General features: G+C 44.9%; 1 protein-coding gene across 1 annotated transcript; it reads left to right on the forward strand.

Moving 5' to 3' along the window:
- Positions 1–451: 451 nt before the first annotated feature.
- On the forward strand, positions 452–14,756 carry eif5b (eukaryotic translation initiation factor 5B). Its single transcript, XM_083684462.1, has 24 exons — positions 452–566; positions 3,869–3,988; positions 4,145–4,208; positions 4,368–5,094; positions 5,785–6,005; positions 6,260–6,410; positions 6,530–6,619; positions 6,735–6,821; positions 6,959–7,024; positions 7,186–7,466; positions 7,702–7,809; positions 7,995–8,105; positions 8,414–8,481; positions 8,570–8,711; positions 8,853–8,984; positions 9,223–9,405; positions 9,819–9,980; positions 10,498–10,629; positions 10,780–10,911; positions 11,107–11,183; positions 11,475–11,639; positions 11,955–12,093; positions 12,312–12,473; positions 12,784–14,756. Exons 1-24 carry the CDS (start codon positions 532–534, stop codon positions 12,889–12,891), a joined length of 3,663 nt encoding a protein of 1,220 aa, XP_083540588.1. The 5' UTR covers positions 452–531; the 3' UTR covers positions 12,892–14,756.
- Positions 14,757–14,858: the final 102 nt, after the last annotated feature.

Below are 14,858 nucleotides of genomic sequence, written 5' to 3' on the forward strand. Positions count from 1 at the left end.
CTGGTAACATAATATAACTATCACTGGATCTCATCTGACACATAAGAAAACTAAGGTTACAATTATTATATGAAATGTGTACATACATATCCAAACACATGGGATCATTACAAAATCGGAAACAAATTGGACTAGGTGCCTTTGAAAACTTCCTTGTTAAAGTAATTGTAGATTCTGCCTGCACAAATCTTGCGCAGTGCATCCCACTTTGTCAGATCGCCCCCATGATACATTTGCCCCTCAAACAATGTAGCATGTTAGTGGGTGTGCGTTTTCCTATTTCCAAGTCAATGTAATATTGTTGTCATATATTGTTGTGTCAGAAAGTTAATGTTCAAAAACAGGCAACGAATATACTCTCTGGTATACATGAAATCCATTCAATTCCAACGCAATATGTAGTTCCTGAACATGTCTTTTAAAGAGCGCTTGCGCAATTTCCCCTGTGAGCACTGAGCAAGCTGAACCATTATGTGCTGAACCGAGCTGCATCAGCGAACAACGAGGGTGAATAGATAGATAACAAGGATAATGGGGAAGAAACAGAAAAAATCGGGCGAAGACAGGTGAATTATTATTTAGTCTGTGTGTCATATGATTTGTAAAACGTCCTTGGGATTTGGGGCGAGAAGCGCGGAAGTAGAATGAGAGAGGGTTTTAGCTAGCATTACAAGCTAGCCATAGCGCATTAGCATTGCCATTGATGATAGCCACATGAGTTTCATGTGGCGGCAGATTGCTCTTGCTAGGCCTCCGTCTCAAGGCAAGCTTGCTCATAAGCTATCCTGATAGCGCTTGTTAGTTACTGTGAATAGTTGTCATTTAGCTATTGTATGTCTAAAACATAGATAGCATAGGTGTAGTGACACAACGTATTATTCTCGCTTTTAGCCACAGATGACACATTTTCATTTACTCCAGTCTTCTTGCTAGATTTCTACTGACAGCGCAGAGCTAGTTTATAAGTCACTGGCTAGCTGCTGAAGTTAATTCTATGTTAGCGTGCTGTCTAGCTAATGACAGTTAGCTACCGGCGGAAAGGAACATAGTATCTACTTCTGTCAATATCCGAATGGCTGGTAATATTGTTGCAATAGCCCTAAACATGCCCTGAGAAAATTGCATGTATTCTAGGCCATGCAACCATCTTAGTCCAGTAGGTAAATAACCCCTAAAAAATACTATACTGTTCACTTTTGAAAGTGAGCATGAAAATTGGCACACTTGCATAATTATTCGCGCTGTACAAAACCTGATATAGTGCCAATTAAGCCTGGAGTTTTCTGAGCCTCTAGCACCACCTAGACGTTAATGACCAACTTTAGATGCTTGTTGATTAAAAATTATAAATGTTATCAAGAAGCTGCATCCATGGAAATGTATATTAGCTTGAGAGAGCAGTTGGTGATTTCGTGGAAGCACCATGCATTGGTGGTTGCATGTCCTCGAATACATGCAATTTTCTCTCGGGCATGTTCAGGGCTAGTATTGGGAGGACTTTGTTGCTGTCAGTCTTGTTGCAGCATGAGTGGGGGACCTCCACTCTGCATGGCTATGCGCCTGGCCTGCAACATCATCCTTTTTCATTGTGCTATCAGAAAGGGCCTTCATTGTCCCTACTGTCACCTCACGCCTGTATAGCTTGAGTATCCATTGGCTTTGTCCATGCGAGTCAACAGGGTCACTTGTGACTGATACCCCCAGATAGAAGAAGAACGATTATTGTGTTGTTACAGTGTCATAATGTTTTGATCACACAGATTCTTTTATGGTGGCTTGACTTGGAAATGGAAACTTGGAAATGGCATTTATTGCATAATCAACTGTGTGAGAAATGTAAAAAATGTCTGTCACACATTTTGAGGGCTTAAGTGAAAATATGCTATGTCAATACATTATTTTCTGCTCTGTAAATTGGATGCTCCATTGTTGTCAGGCAAGGTTCAGCTCTCCATGTCAGCTGTAAATGTCATGCAGGAGTAGGAAAGGAGATGTGGCGAAGCTGCTGCATGTAACTGAGATGCACCCATATCTGGCCTCCCTGCCTATGGACTTTGTTCTTTGGGACAGCATACTGGGGACTATGTATCATCATACCCCATTGTAAACTCCTCTCTGCCATATCTTCTTAAAGTGGCTCCTGAGTGGATGAGTGGGATGGATTAGGATCAGTGTCGGGAATAAACGTTTTTTTTCTAGGGGGCAAATTTTGCCCCTGTTGACTAATTTCTTGTGCCATTTTGTCAAAATCCGGTGCATTTTCTTAAAGGACCGTGAATGAAAACACCAAGCAACACCAAAATATGAACAATTAGAATTCTGTCGTTTTCTAGTACTCTTTATGTAAACATCTAGCTCTGCTACTCTCCCTCAAATGCATTTTTGATGGGTGTGATTGAAGAGGCTTTGCATGCGTCACCACAACCTGCTCATGTTGTACTCAAATAGGATGTGTGCTATGGGTAGTAAAACTCAAGAAAATAAACCGATTATATAATTTGTTTACATTTTACATCCCTCCCATTTTAGCCAGCACTAGCAGTACACACATTGTCAGCTCCTGGCATGTACAGATAACAGCTAGATGAAACTGGCAATTTAGATGTTGTGGTAAAATGCAGCAAGACCGTTCAGAATACAAAGTTAAGAAAATGATGTATTTTGCCAACTGCAAACAGAAATACTGCATAAATCCACGTAGGGGCCCTGTAGGCTACCAACGAATTGGTCAACGTTACAGCCAGCTAAAAAACATTGAACCTAGGAACGAAATTGATTACTCTGGGATCTAGCCTCCTGACTGACCTGCTGTAACGGTGATCTCTCCCCGCAGTACCCTGAACAGCTGCGTGCTCCATTGACACACTGCCTTGAGGTCATGAGGGTATCAGGGCTATGGCTAACTTCACTCCTTATAACTGTCATGGCCATGCTACCTGTTCGTCTCCACCTTCCGGTTGACTCAAGACTTGAATAGTCAAGTCAACTCGGTTCAACTCTTTTCCACCACAACTTTTCCCCAGGTTGTTCTAAATTAGAAGGTGTATGAGAATCATGGTAATCAATGAGAATCAAATTACCTGCTGAAATCAGCTGCTTCCTGGAGGTTTCATCATGACCCATTAAAATGTGCTGAGGTCAGTTAGATTTGTGTGTGTGTGTGTGTGTTAACTGGGGTTATGCCCAGTCCCAGGCCTCTAGCAGAGAGGTGCTTCTCTAAGCTGCTGATGCAACAAGCATGCAAGGAGAGCCCGCTCTCTATATAGGGCTCGGACATTCAAGAGGCTGTTTTGTCCTCAACTCAAAGATCCGTGGCATGTGCTGCCTCAGGTAAGGGGCTGTTAGTTGGTTTATGTGAGCCTGTGTGTTGAAGGACTGTGGTTATGGTGGTGGCAATGCATATCTAGAATGGTCAATACAGTTTTGTTTTTTATTTTAGCTTTTATGTAGGTTCTTTATTCCGAGTTTGTTTGTAGACTCAAATATGTTTGTTTGTTTGTTTGTACACTTCAGCACAGTGCTTTTATAAGGTTTACAGGATCTTTATCTGGAGATGAGAGTGGAGGACTAGAGAAGGGATTGCATCTGGACCGTGTATATTAGTGTCATGTGTGCAGCTGGTCCTCATGACTTGTTCTGTTGTCAGATGTACGGTTCCCAGAGCTGGGGTCGATATCTTGCTTCTGGTGTCAGCTTGTTTACTTGAAAAGCCTATTTCTGTAAAATTAGATTAGATTTAAGGCTGTTTTCAATGACACAGTGCACACATCCCTTGTCAGTTTTCAGAATTCGTTTTGTATAAATTGGATTATAGTGTGTATTTTTATTTGTATAAAGTTCATGTATGATTTGCATTGTTTTGTTTCAGTGCCAAAGATGATGGCATTGACATTGACGCCCTAGCAGCAGAAATTGAGGGTGCAGGAGCAGCCAAGGAACAGGGCAAAGGAAAGAAGAAGAAGAAGTCGGCAAAGAAAGATGACTTTGAGTAAGTAACGCTCTCTCTCCTCATCAACTGCAAATTTCATGGATAGAATAATCCAAGGCTTGTGGTGGTAAAATAAACTCAATGTATGTCCAGTTTAGTCTCCTGTTGACATGGGTACAACAGCTTCCCTCATCCTTAGTGTTTGGACTTTTACAGTGAAGACGAAATCCTGAAAGAGCTAGAGGAACTTTCTCTTGAAACCCAAGGAGCAAAATCCAAGGTACTGTACACCCTTCTGCATTTGTCTGCGTATGTTATTGGATTTGTCCAGTGTGCTTGTCGTGTAGTCTGTTGATCTCTCTGGACCCCTTGGGAAACTAGATAACCAGATGGAGATGTAACTACAAGTTACTGAATGTCAATCTGATTGCCTCCACAGAAACCCGACACCCCAGACGAGCCAGAAATCGCTGAGCCGGCACCGACCAAGGCAGAGAAGAAGAAGACGCGGAAAGGCAAGCAGGCTAGCCTAGAAGAAGAGGAGGGTGATGAAGAGGAAGTTTCGGGTACGGGTGACCTGGAAACCAACGGTGGGCAGAAGGACAAGAAGGCGGTTGCGTCTGCCACTGATGCTCCTACTGCTGTTGGCTCGGACTCAGAGGATGAGGGCTCGCGAACCCGCCAGAAGCCCAAGGGAGGGAAGAAGGGCGGATGGAGGGAGGCCTCGGATGAGGATCAGGATGGAGGTGCAAGGAAAGGAGGAGGCAGTGGTGGTGGCGGCGGAGGAGGGGGAGAGGACGATTCGGATGACGACGATGAGTCACAGGCCGGACGGAAAGCCCAGAAGAAGAAGAGGAAGGACAAGGCCAAAGCAGACAGTGAAGATGAGGAAGAAGAGGAGGGAACCTTCAAGATGAAAACGGCGGCCCAGAAAAAGGCAGAGAAGAAGGAGAGGGATCGAAAGAAGAAAGAGGAGGAGAGGGCCAAACAGAAGAAGCTGAAGGAAAAGGAGAAGGAAAAGGAGGAAGAGGAAGAGAAAAGTACAGAGGCTGCACCTAAGAAAGAGGCTGTACCTAAGAAAGAGGATGTAAAGAAGGCTGAGCCAGAAGACCCCCCCTCAGCAGAAGCAGCCATGGCGGAAGAGACAGCTGATGTCCTAGGAGAGGGTGAGCTTTCCAAATAGCCTCTCTGAATTTGTCCACAGCACATAACATTAAGTTACCCTTAGAGCCAACAAGTAATTACCCAGTTGTACACGTTTATATACATAATGTGAAACATGAATTATATAAATATTGTCCTATCACTGTTTCAAATTAGTTAGAGTGTAGAAATGAAAAATCCATGTAATCCCATGGTATCCGATCAATCACATGCAAAGTGCAACTGCTTAAAACAATAGTAATAAGGTCCTAAGCTTTTGTGACCCAGGCCATTAGATGATGTCTGTTGAGCCTTTTACACATTATGGGGCCGACCCGAGCTGTGCTATCCCGTACCGGACCTCGTTCAGTACGGCACGATTTAGAACAGCCTGCTTCCATTTGACATTACCCGTTACAGCCCTGTTATGGCAGGAGCTGAAGTAAGGGATTGTGCATGAGTGGAAAGGTGTGGTTGGTCAGCCTCATTGCACCCTCTGAACACGGGCAGGTTTAGACATCATCACGGTTGCCCACCCCTCAGCACTGGTACTAGCAGGCTGACACCAGTTATCTTGTAGGGCCAGCTTGGTAGGCTGTTAATAACCCAAACTGTGCTCCAAAAGGTTGTGTGAAAGGGAAACGACCTGTCCTAGCACAGTACAGCTTGGTACCCATAGTCTGAAAACGTTTTGTTTTTTTGTGTTGCTTCAGAAGAGGCAGAGGGAGACAAGAAAAAGAAAGACAAGAAAAAGAAGAAGGGGGAGAAGGCGGAGAAGGAGGAGAAGGAGAAAAAGAAGGGACCGAGCAAGGCCACAGTCAAGGCCATGCAGGAGGCCCTGGCGCGCATGAAGGAGGAGGAGGAGCAGGCCAAGAAGGAGGAAGAGGAGACGATGCGTCGCCTGGAGGAGATGGAGGCTCAGAGACTGGAGCAGGTTAGTCAGACTCGCAAACACCAACTGACATTTCGACACTTAAGTTGGATCCTCATTGAAACATTGTTAGAGCAAAGGACCCCACTGTTTTAATGTCATACAGATGCTTGAGAAATGTGAGTCGTTTGAATCTACTTACACACAAACCATATTGTCTTAAACTCACGTTAGTTCATATGTGGGGAGTGGTTAGGCATGTGCCAAGTGGAATGCAGCAATGCTGACCTCCCAACCCTGAACTCTGAACCCCACAGGAGCGTGTGGAACAGGAGCGCAAGGAGAAGAAGAAACTGAAGGAGAAGGAGAGGAAAGAGAGACTGAAGAAGGAGGGCAAACTGTTGACCAAGGCCCAAAAGGAAGCCCGGGCTAGGGCTGAGGCCACACTCAAACTTCTGCAGGCTCAAGGTGAGTACCAGCATTTAGTTCAGGGGCTATTTGCAACATTGGGAAAAAATCTGCAAGCCTCAAACCCCCCAAATGATTGGGAAGATTAGATCTAATTCCATCTAATTATCCTGGAATAGGAATTGAAGTGCCATCCAAATTGTCAAAAAAGAAGCCAGTCTACGGAGACAAGAGGAAAAAGAAGCCCACAACAGCACAGACTCCAGAAGGTAACCCTCGTCAGAGTATTGAGATCCACTTAGCCTGTTTTAACTACAAGATCCTATACTGTATCTATTCCTCTGTTAGTGCCTCATTCCTTCCTCTCCTTCTTTTCCTACTCAGAGACTTCAGAGGTGATTTCACCCACATCAGAGATGGCCGAGCCAATCACTGGCGAGATGGAGGTGGAAATGCCCGATGTGGAGCCAGGTAAAAGACAATTCAGAGACTAAAACTGTCGTCCAAATGCACAAATGCCTTGGTTGTCTGTAACACCTGGGTTTAAGTTCATGTGTTACTTCATGTGTTACCCCCACCACCCCCCCACCCCCCCCTTCTCTGCCCAGTGAGTGAGCAGAAGCCAGAGGCTGCCGTGGATGACTGGGAGGCCATAGCCAGTGATGAGGAGAAAGGTACTGTAGCACAGTATGACTGTCAGTCAGAGTAGATCCCCTACCTAAGACTCCTGGTGCTCAATCTGAGACGCAGGTAAACGTTGAATCAACACATCTGCTGGCACTACAATCAATCAAGTTGTATGTGTTTGAAATGGCTCCCACTTCAACTCCCGCAGAGTTGAAGAAGGTTCACATCGAGGTGAAGGAGACACCAAAGCAGCCCCAGCCGAAACCCTCATCACAACCTGCGGAGAACGGCAGTGAGGAAGAGGAGGAGGATGACGAGGAGGAAGATGATGAGGAAGAGGAGAAGAAAATAGAGACTCCGCTTCCACAGCCTGTGCCCAGTAAGAAGAAGGGAGGGAGGGAGAGCTCAGACTCCAGTAGTGGGAGTGATTCAGACGATGGGAGAACCAAAGAGGAGAGGCTCTACGACAAGGCAAAGAGGCGCATTGAGGTATATACACACACACACACACACACACACACACAGATGTACATGTACACTCATCTCACACATCAACACACAGATGTATTCTCTCACTTATGCTCACTCACTCATACAGTATATAAAAACACACACACAAACTGTAGTGTGTAACATACTATCGTGTCCTTCACATCACCAACACCAACTCTGACTTGACAAAGATTATTCTGACCTGATCCTCATCCTGCATTCTCCTGTGTAGAAACGGAAACAGGAGAACATCAGGAACACAAACACGGACAAACTGCGCTCACCTGTTGTGTGTGTACTGGGCCACGTAGACACAGGGAAGACCAAGATCCTGGACAAGGTGCGTTTGTGGGCCTCATCTGATTCTAATGTTTCCATCTATGGACCTTCAGATTGTTTGTTTATATTTCAAATAAAACAATGTTAATCTTAAAGAAGTAAACTACATGTTAGAGCCTATTACTTTGAGGCAGAGTATGGGTATGACTGACCTGTTGGTGGGTTCTGTCTTTGTGTGCATTTCAGCTGAGACACACGAATGTCCAGGACGGAGAGGCGGGGGGAATCACCCAGCAGATCGGAGCCACTAACGTCCCTCTGGAGTGCATCATAGAACAGACCAAGATGGTGAAGAACGTGAGTACCCTACCTTTCACCTCTGCTCACACATCTACAAGCGCTGATTGGGTAGGGATGTGGGGGGGGGGGGGTGTAGTCTTGCACTTCCACACTCTCACACTATCTTCAACAGCTGCTGTGGAACGAGACGAGGTTGTGTGGTGTTGACACAGAACATCACAGTCTACTCCAAAGGATACACAGGGGTAGTCAGTAGTAGCTTGTTTCAGCAGTGCACAAACAACACACTGTCATTGGGATGAATGTATTGTCATTGTTTGAATGGACAGCTGGGGGTTGTAACAAGTTCAATGTTTCCTCCCCAGTTGGACAAAGACACCATTAAAATCCCAGGAATGCTCATCATTGACACTCCAGGCCACGAGTCTTTCAGGTAAACCCACTCTGTGTGTGGGTGTAAGGGTGGGGGGGGGTGTTTGCATGTGCCTATGTAACCCCTCCTCTCTCCTGTCTGCCTCCAGTAACCTGAGGAACAGGGGCAGCTCTCTGTGTGACATAGCCATTCTGGTGGTAGACATCATGCATGGTCTGGAGCCTCAGACGCTGGAGTCCATCAACCTCCTCAAGGAGAAGAAGTGTCCCTTTATTGTAGCACTCAACAAGGTTGGTCAACACGTTTATTGGAAGAAAACATAATATATAATTTAAAAAAAGAATAATAATCACATGTATGATTCAAACTGTATGCTTTCTATGCATTCTGATGTGTCCTCCAACCCCGTGTGTCTCCCCCTATCCTCTCAGATCGACCGTCTATATGACTGGAAGAAGAGCCCGGAAACAGATGTGGTCACCACGCTGAAGAAGCAGAAGAAGAACACCAAGGATGAGTTTGACGAGAGGTCTAAAGCTGTCATTGTGGAGTTCGCCCAACAGGTCAGTGGCCAATCGTAATACAGTGGACTCTGCTTCTAATAATTATGGATACAAGGTTCAATGTCTTAAGAGTGGAGTGATGCACTTGAAATATGGATTATAAACATACATTATAATCAGAATTATAGTTGTATTATAGTTTATAGTTGGTTATATGGAGGAAAGGGTACCACTTGACTATTGAGCGGTACCTACTGTGTCAGCCCTATAAGTGAGCTATTGTGGTGTGCTTTTCCAGGGTCTGAATGCGGCACTGTTCCACGAGAACAAGGACCCCCGCACCTTTGTGTCCCTGGTGCCCACGTCGGCCCACTCTGGGGACGGGATGGGCAATCTGATCGGTCTGCTGGTGGAGCTGACCCAGACCATGCTGGCCCGCAGGCTGGCCCACTGCGACGAGCTACGGGCTCAGGTTATGGAGGTGAGGCCCTTACATCTCACACTGTCAGTGACGTTACTGTTAGGGGTGCGCTGGAGTCGTCATACTCGTATTCACATTCGTATCCATTTATAGGACTTTATATATATATATATATATCGTATCTGGATGGTACTTGTGATTTTAAATGCTTAAATTGAAGGGGCTGTGGCAGTCGGTAAGAACTGATATTAGCGAAAATAAGGGTGCGCTTAGTGGTGTAGCACACTAATGCACATACCACAGAATCGCAAGGTTCCTGGTTCAATTCCGACCCTTAACACGTCTTGCATGTCATCCCTCCTCTCTCTCCCCCATCCTTCCTGTCAATCTCTACTGCCTCTATCCCAATAAAGCAGAAATGCCCTAAAAACATATTTAAAAAAACAGTAAATGTGGTGTTGTGTTGTCCTCAGGTTAAAGCTCTGCCTGGGATGGGCACCACCATAGACGTGATCTTGATCAACGGTTCTCTCCGGGAGGGAGAGACCATCATCGTCCCAGGGGTAGAAGGGCCCATCGTCACCCAGATCAGAGGGTTGCTGCTGCCCCCACCCCTCAAAGAGCTCAGAGTCAAGGTTTGGAAACAATATCTGGATTCTATTTTTTCCTTTCCCACCAATACACCCTCTGACTTTTGGTATGAAAACTTTCTTTAACTTTTTATTTTACTAATGTGACACTGAGATGAATAGGATAGGTGTACGCAATAACCTGCTTTCCACCATACCGAACCAGGAAGAAATAGTCTGAATGATGAACTTCCTACAACCTCCATAGTGCTTTACGCTTTCAAGCCAGCAACGGAGGCATGATGTAAACACAAGTGATAGACAGGTGCTTATGGATGTAAACAAACCAGGCAGTAGCTAATTCAGGAACAGTAAGCCCTCTCCTCCCTAAAGCTCCTTGTAATTTTCAAAACCATGTGATTACCCCCAAATACATCACTCGGGTATCTAGCTTTTGATCTACAGAACGCATTTGTAAGCTGTTTTCACATGCCCACAAGTTCGTAAGGTACAAAATCTGTGAAGTGTCCCTTTTAAGGAATGTGGATGTGACCAATACCTCTGTATGTACCCTGTCCTGCAGAACCAATATGAGAAGCACAAGGAGGTGTGTACTGCCCAAGGGGTGAAGATTCTGGGGAAGGACCTGGAGAAGACCCTGGCAGGGCTCCCTCTGCTGGTGGCACACAAGGAGGATGAGATTCCTGTGCTCAGGGTAAGACCCATAGGAGTCTAAGTTCCTACATCCCCAAAATTGTATGAACTAGAGGAAAAGTTAATGTTAAGAATTCTTTACTTCACAAAAACAAGTACACACACACACACACACACAATTGAGTTACCATGTATGATTGTCTCCCTGCAGGATGAGTTGGTGCGGGAGCTGAAACAGACGTTGAACTCCATTAAGTGCGAGGAGAAGGGTGTGTACGTGCAGGCCTCCACACTCGGATCCCTGGAAGCCCTGCTCGAGTTCCTCCGCACCTCCAAAGTGCCTGTAAGATTTGGACACACGCATATACACTAATTCGCTCCCTCCCTCCCTCCCTCCCTCCCTCCCTCCCTCTCTCTCACACACATGGGAACACGTTCACCACTTTCAGAATCACCCTGTTCCCCACATCAGACTACCATATTTTACAGAGCTAGCATGCTGTATGCTCAACCGTGTTGTGCTCTGCTCCTTCTGCAGTATGCTGGCATCAACATCGGCCCTGTCCACAAGAAGGACGTGATGAAGGCGTCCACTATGCTGGAACATGACCCACAGTGAGCGACAAGTTCCACCTGATTCACTCCTTTTCACCCCTCTCCTCCCATCTCTCTATTATCTAGTCTTGCGGTGCTAGATTCCATAATGTCCCATTTGCTCTGATATGTGAGGGGAAAGTCTGGAGCTCGAAACCAGTCTTTGATGTACTTAATTGACGGAGACGTACTGTAGGTAGACATTACAGGCGCTAGCTCCGCTATGTCATGATGCTAGATAACAATAAAGAGCACATATTCTATCTACGACATAGTTGACTGTTCAAACCTGATCCTGTCTTTGTCCTGCAGGTATGCTACCATCCTGGCCTTTGACGTAAAGGTGGAGAGAGACTCTCAGGAGATGGCTGACAGCCTGGGCGTGAGGATCTTCAGCGCTGAGATCATCTACCACCTGTTTGACGCCTTCACCAAGTACAGAGAGGACTACAAGAAGGCCAAACAGGAGGAGTTCAAGTACGCACTGCTAGACTGACTTTTAAAGGGCGTCTGACCAAAGGATACACACCAGTTTTTATTTGAGAGAATGACAGTTGCTTGCTGATGCTCGCGAGAGGTGTGGATGAAATGGTTTAATGGAATGGGAGCGTTAAAGAATTTTGCACTGCTTGCATGTCGTTGGCCCACACACATGGCTAGGGTAGTGTCCGTGTAAGCCCATCAGAAGCAGGTCCCCTTACTATCTATGAACACTGGGGTTGGGGTTTAGGTGACTTGGGCTGTGTCTAGGTGATTTGTATTGTGACAGCGTATCTCTCTGTTCCCCCATAGACACATTGCTGTGTTCCCCTGCAAGCTACGCATCCTGCCCCAGTTCATCTTCAACTCCAGAGATCCCATCGTAATGGGAGTTAATGTGGATGCTGGTGTCCTCAGACAGGGTACCCTAGTGTGTGTTCCCAGCAAGGGGGTGAGTTTGTTTGTGTGTGTGTGTGTGTGTGTGTGTGTGTGTGTGCCCCCCCACTGCCCAGCAAGGGTTTGTTTGTGCATGCTGGTTTGCATGTGTGTATGCCTGTTATGATATTTTCGTACATGCATGTATAATGGAGCATCTTGTCTAGGATGTGTATGAAGTGGGAGATGTGGTAATGCATTAATAACCTATTCATTCCTTCTTCTCCCTGCCAGTTTGTGGACATTGGCATCGTGACCAGCATTGAGATAAACCACAAGACTGTGGACAGTGCCAAAAAGGGCCAAGAGATTTGTATAAAGATCGAGCCCATCCCAGGAGAGTCGCCTAAGATGTTTGGCCGACATTTTGAGGCCACAGACATCATCGTCAGTAAGGTATGGTCACAGAGAAGGGGAGGTGAAATTATCATTACAAAATAACTGTTTTTGTCGCTCACAGTTTTATTTAAATAAGGCACCGTGTTCCATTTGGTACCAGGCCAGTCTTAGTAATTGAGTAAGATTTATGATTTATTTTAAATGTATTAGAAGTAAGTACCAGAAATGACCAGTTAACATTGTATCATTACAGGTAAATACCATCTGAAACAGGACTGTATTTTACTGGTATTTTACTGTTAAGTGTTACTGAGGTTTGAATACTGGTCTATGTATTAGTCCTGGTCAAAATTGCTCTGTTCTGCAGATCACGAGAGCCTCCATTGACGCTCTGAAGAACTGGTTCAGGGACGAGATGACAAAAACTGACTGGCAGCTCATCATGGAGCTCAAGAAGACTTTTGAAATCATCTGAAAGGAAGAATGAAACACACCTCCATCTCTTCTGGTGGCCACAGAGTACTTAGAGACACACACACACACACACACACACACACACATACACACACACTCGCACACATCACACACACAAAACTGATCATGTGACACCTGATCAAGTAAACACTCAAACACACTTCTTACATTACACACGCATGCATACATTCATAAATGGGAAGAGCAGTATAGGGTTGTACCCCATCCCCCCTCTCTCCCCCCAATCCCCCTCCCCCTTTGGTGGGTGGGGGAGTGTGATGTTTTGGGAGGAAAAAAAGAAGCAAGTGTTTTTCTGTGAGAAACCAAACTATTTCCACTGTTGTAAACAGTGACCGTTTAGACAGCATTGACACACACACTATTCCAACGTGCCTGTTCTTCATTATTACCTTGAGTTTTATTTTTCATTTCACTGCTCTCCCTCTCCACATCCAGCTGTTGCTTGAGTCCTGCCCTCTGTTTGCACGTGTCCAGACTAGAGTGAGACGGGAGAAAGGGACGGGGGAGCACAATTTCATAGACAACTCGGTTCCAGATTTAGAATTTTATTATGGGCGCCATATTGGCACCAAAAACTCCAATACAATAACATTCCACCCAAAGTGCAAATTAGAATGTCATTGTCCTGGATCGTTTGGCGTCAACATGCAGGCAAGTTTCCCCCAAACCGATCTTTGGCTCTGGGGTAGCTGGGCGCCGCAGGGGTGGACAGCTATGAGGGAGGGGGCATGCTTACCAGAGATTTTAGACGTCTGAATAATATTGCATTGTCAGTGTTTTCCTTTTCTTGAATGCAGTTATTTTAATGGTCCTTATAAAGAGTCCCTCTGGCTCTCCAACATTACCATCAACACCACTGGACACCCACCCTGTCTGCTCGGCTCAAATGGTGCCTACAGACATTTGTTTTTACCATGAATGACGTAGGTGAAATAAAAAGGCATCCCTCTACTTGAGTTCGAATTGTAAAAGAGAAATGAAAATCAACACCAATAAAGAAATGGCATATTTATAGAAATGGCAAATCCCACCCTCCCGCATTTTCTTGTTGTACATTTTTTGATGGTACAAACTGGTATGGATTGAAAATTCTATGAAAAATAAATCTTAAGTGCTACTTGCCCTGGTAGAGTGCCCTGTTTTAAAAATGCAAATATTCGTTGTACGTCAATTACATGTCTTCAGTATGATTTGTTAGTCTGTGTAGATCCTTTCAGCAGGGGGCGCTAGAGTTATGATCGACACTTTTTTAGGCCCTTATTAAGTACCTCATCGGCCCTGCGAGACTAGGGACCTTTACCAATTGATCATGTATTCGATCGAGTATTTTCACTCAGCAAGAGGTGTTTTCTTCATAAAGCTTAAATTACCTAATTGATAATGTGAATAACCATTGCGATTTTCTGGTAAAATAATCATACAGTTAAGTCTATAGTGTCTACATTTAAATATAATATGGATTTTATTATGGGAAATGTCTCTTCCATTCCTGTCCTACAGTAGTTGGTGTTGCCATGGACGTAGTAAGGATGTGCAGTCCTTCCATCTACCTTACATAAACTCATGCTAGGCCTCTCGCAAAAAGTGGACAGTCACAAAAAAAGGTGGTCTCACTAAAACCAATACTATCGCCATCTATGGACCGGTTGATGTATAGCCTGTCATTATATATAGTTTTTTATGTATAGCCAAACTGTCCATTTTTAAATGTATGATCAAAGCTATTTGATGGTGGTTAAGTCGTTATCATCACGGAGAAACAGGGAATCAGGCTCATTGAATGCCTTCATTAGTCCAAACTACTACTACTGACAATAAGACCTGAGTAAGCCCAGAAACTAACTTTCTTGTTTCGCTTCTCCTGCTCCATCACTCCTTCTTCATCTGCATCTCGGTAAAAATATTGAATTCTTGAATTTCTTTAAAAACCGGTGGGATCTATTCATC

This window comes from Argentina silus, assembly GCF_951799395.1.
Source record: "Argentina silus genome assembly, chromosome: 14".
Taxonomy (NCBI): domain Eukaryota; kingdom Metazoa; phylum Chordata; class Actinopteri; order Argentiniformes; family Argentinidae; genus Argentina; species Argentina silus.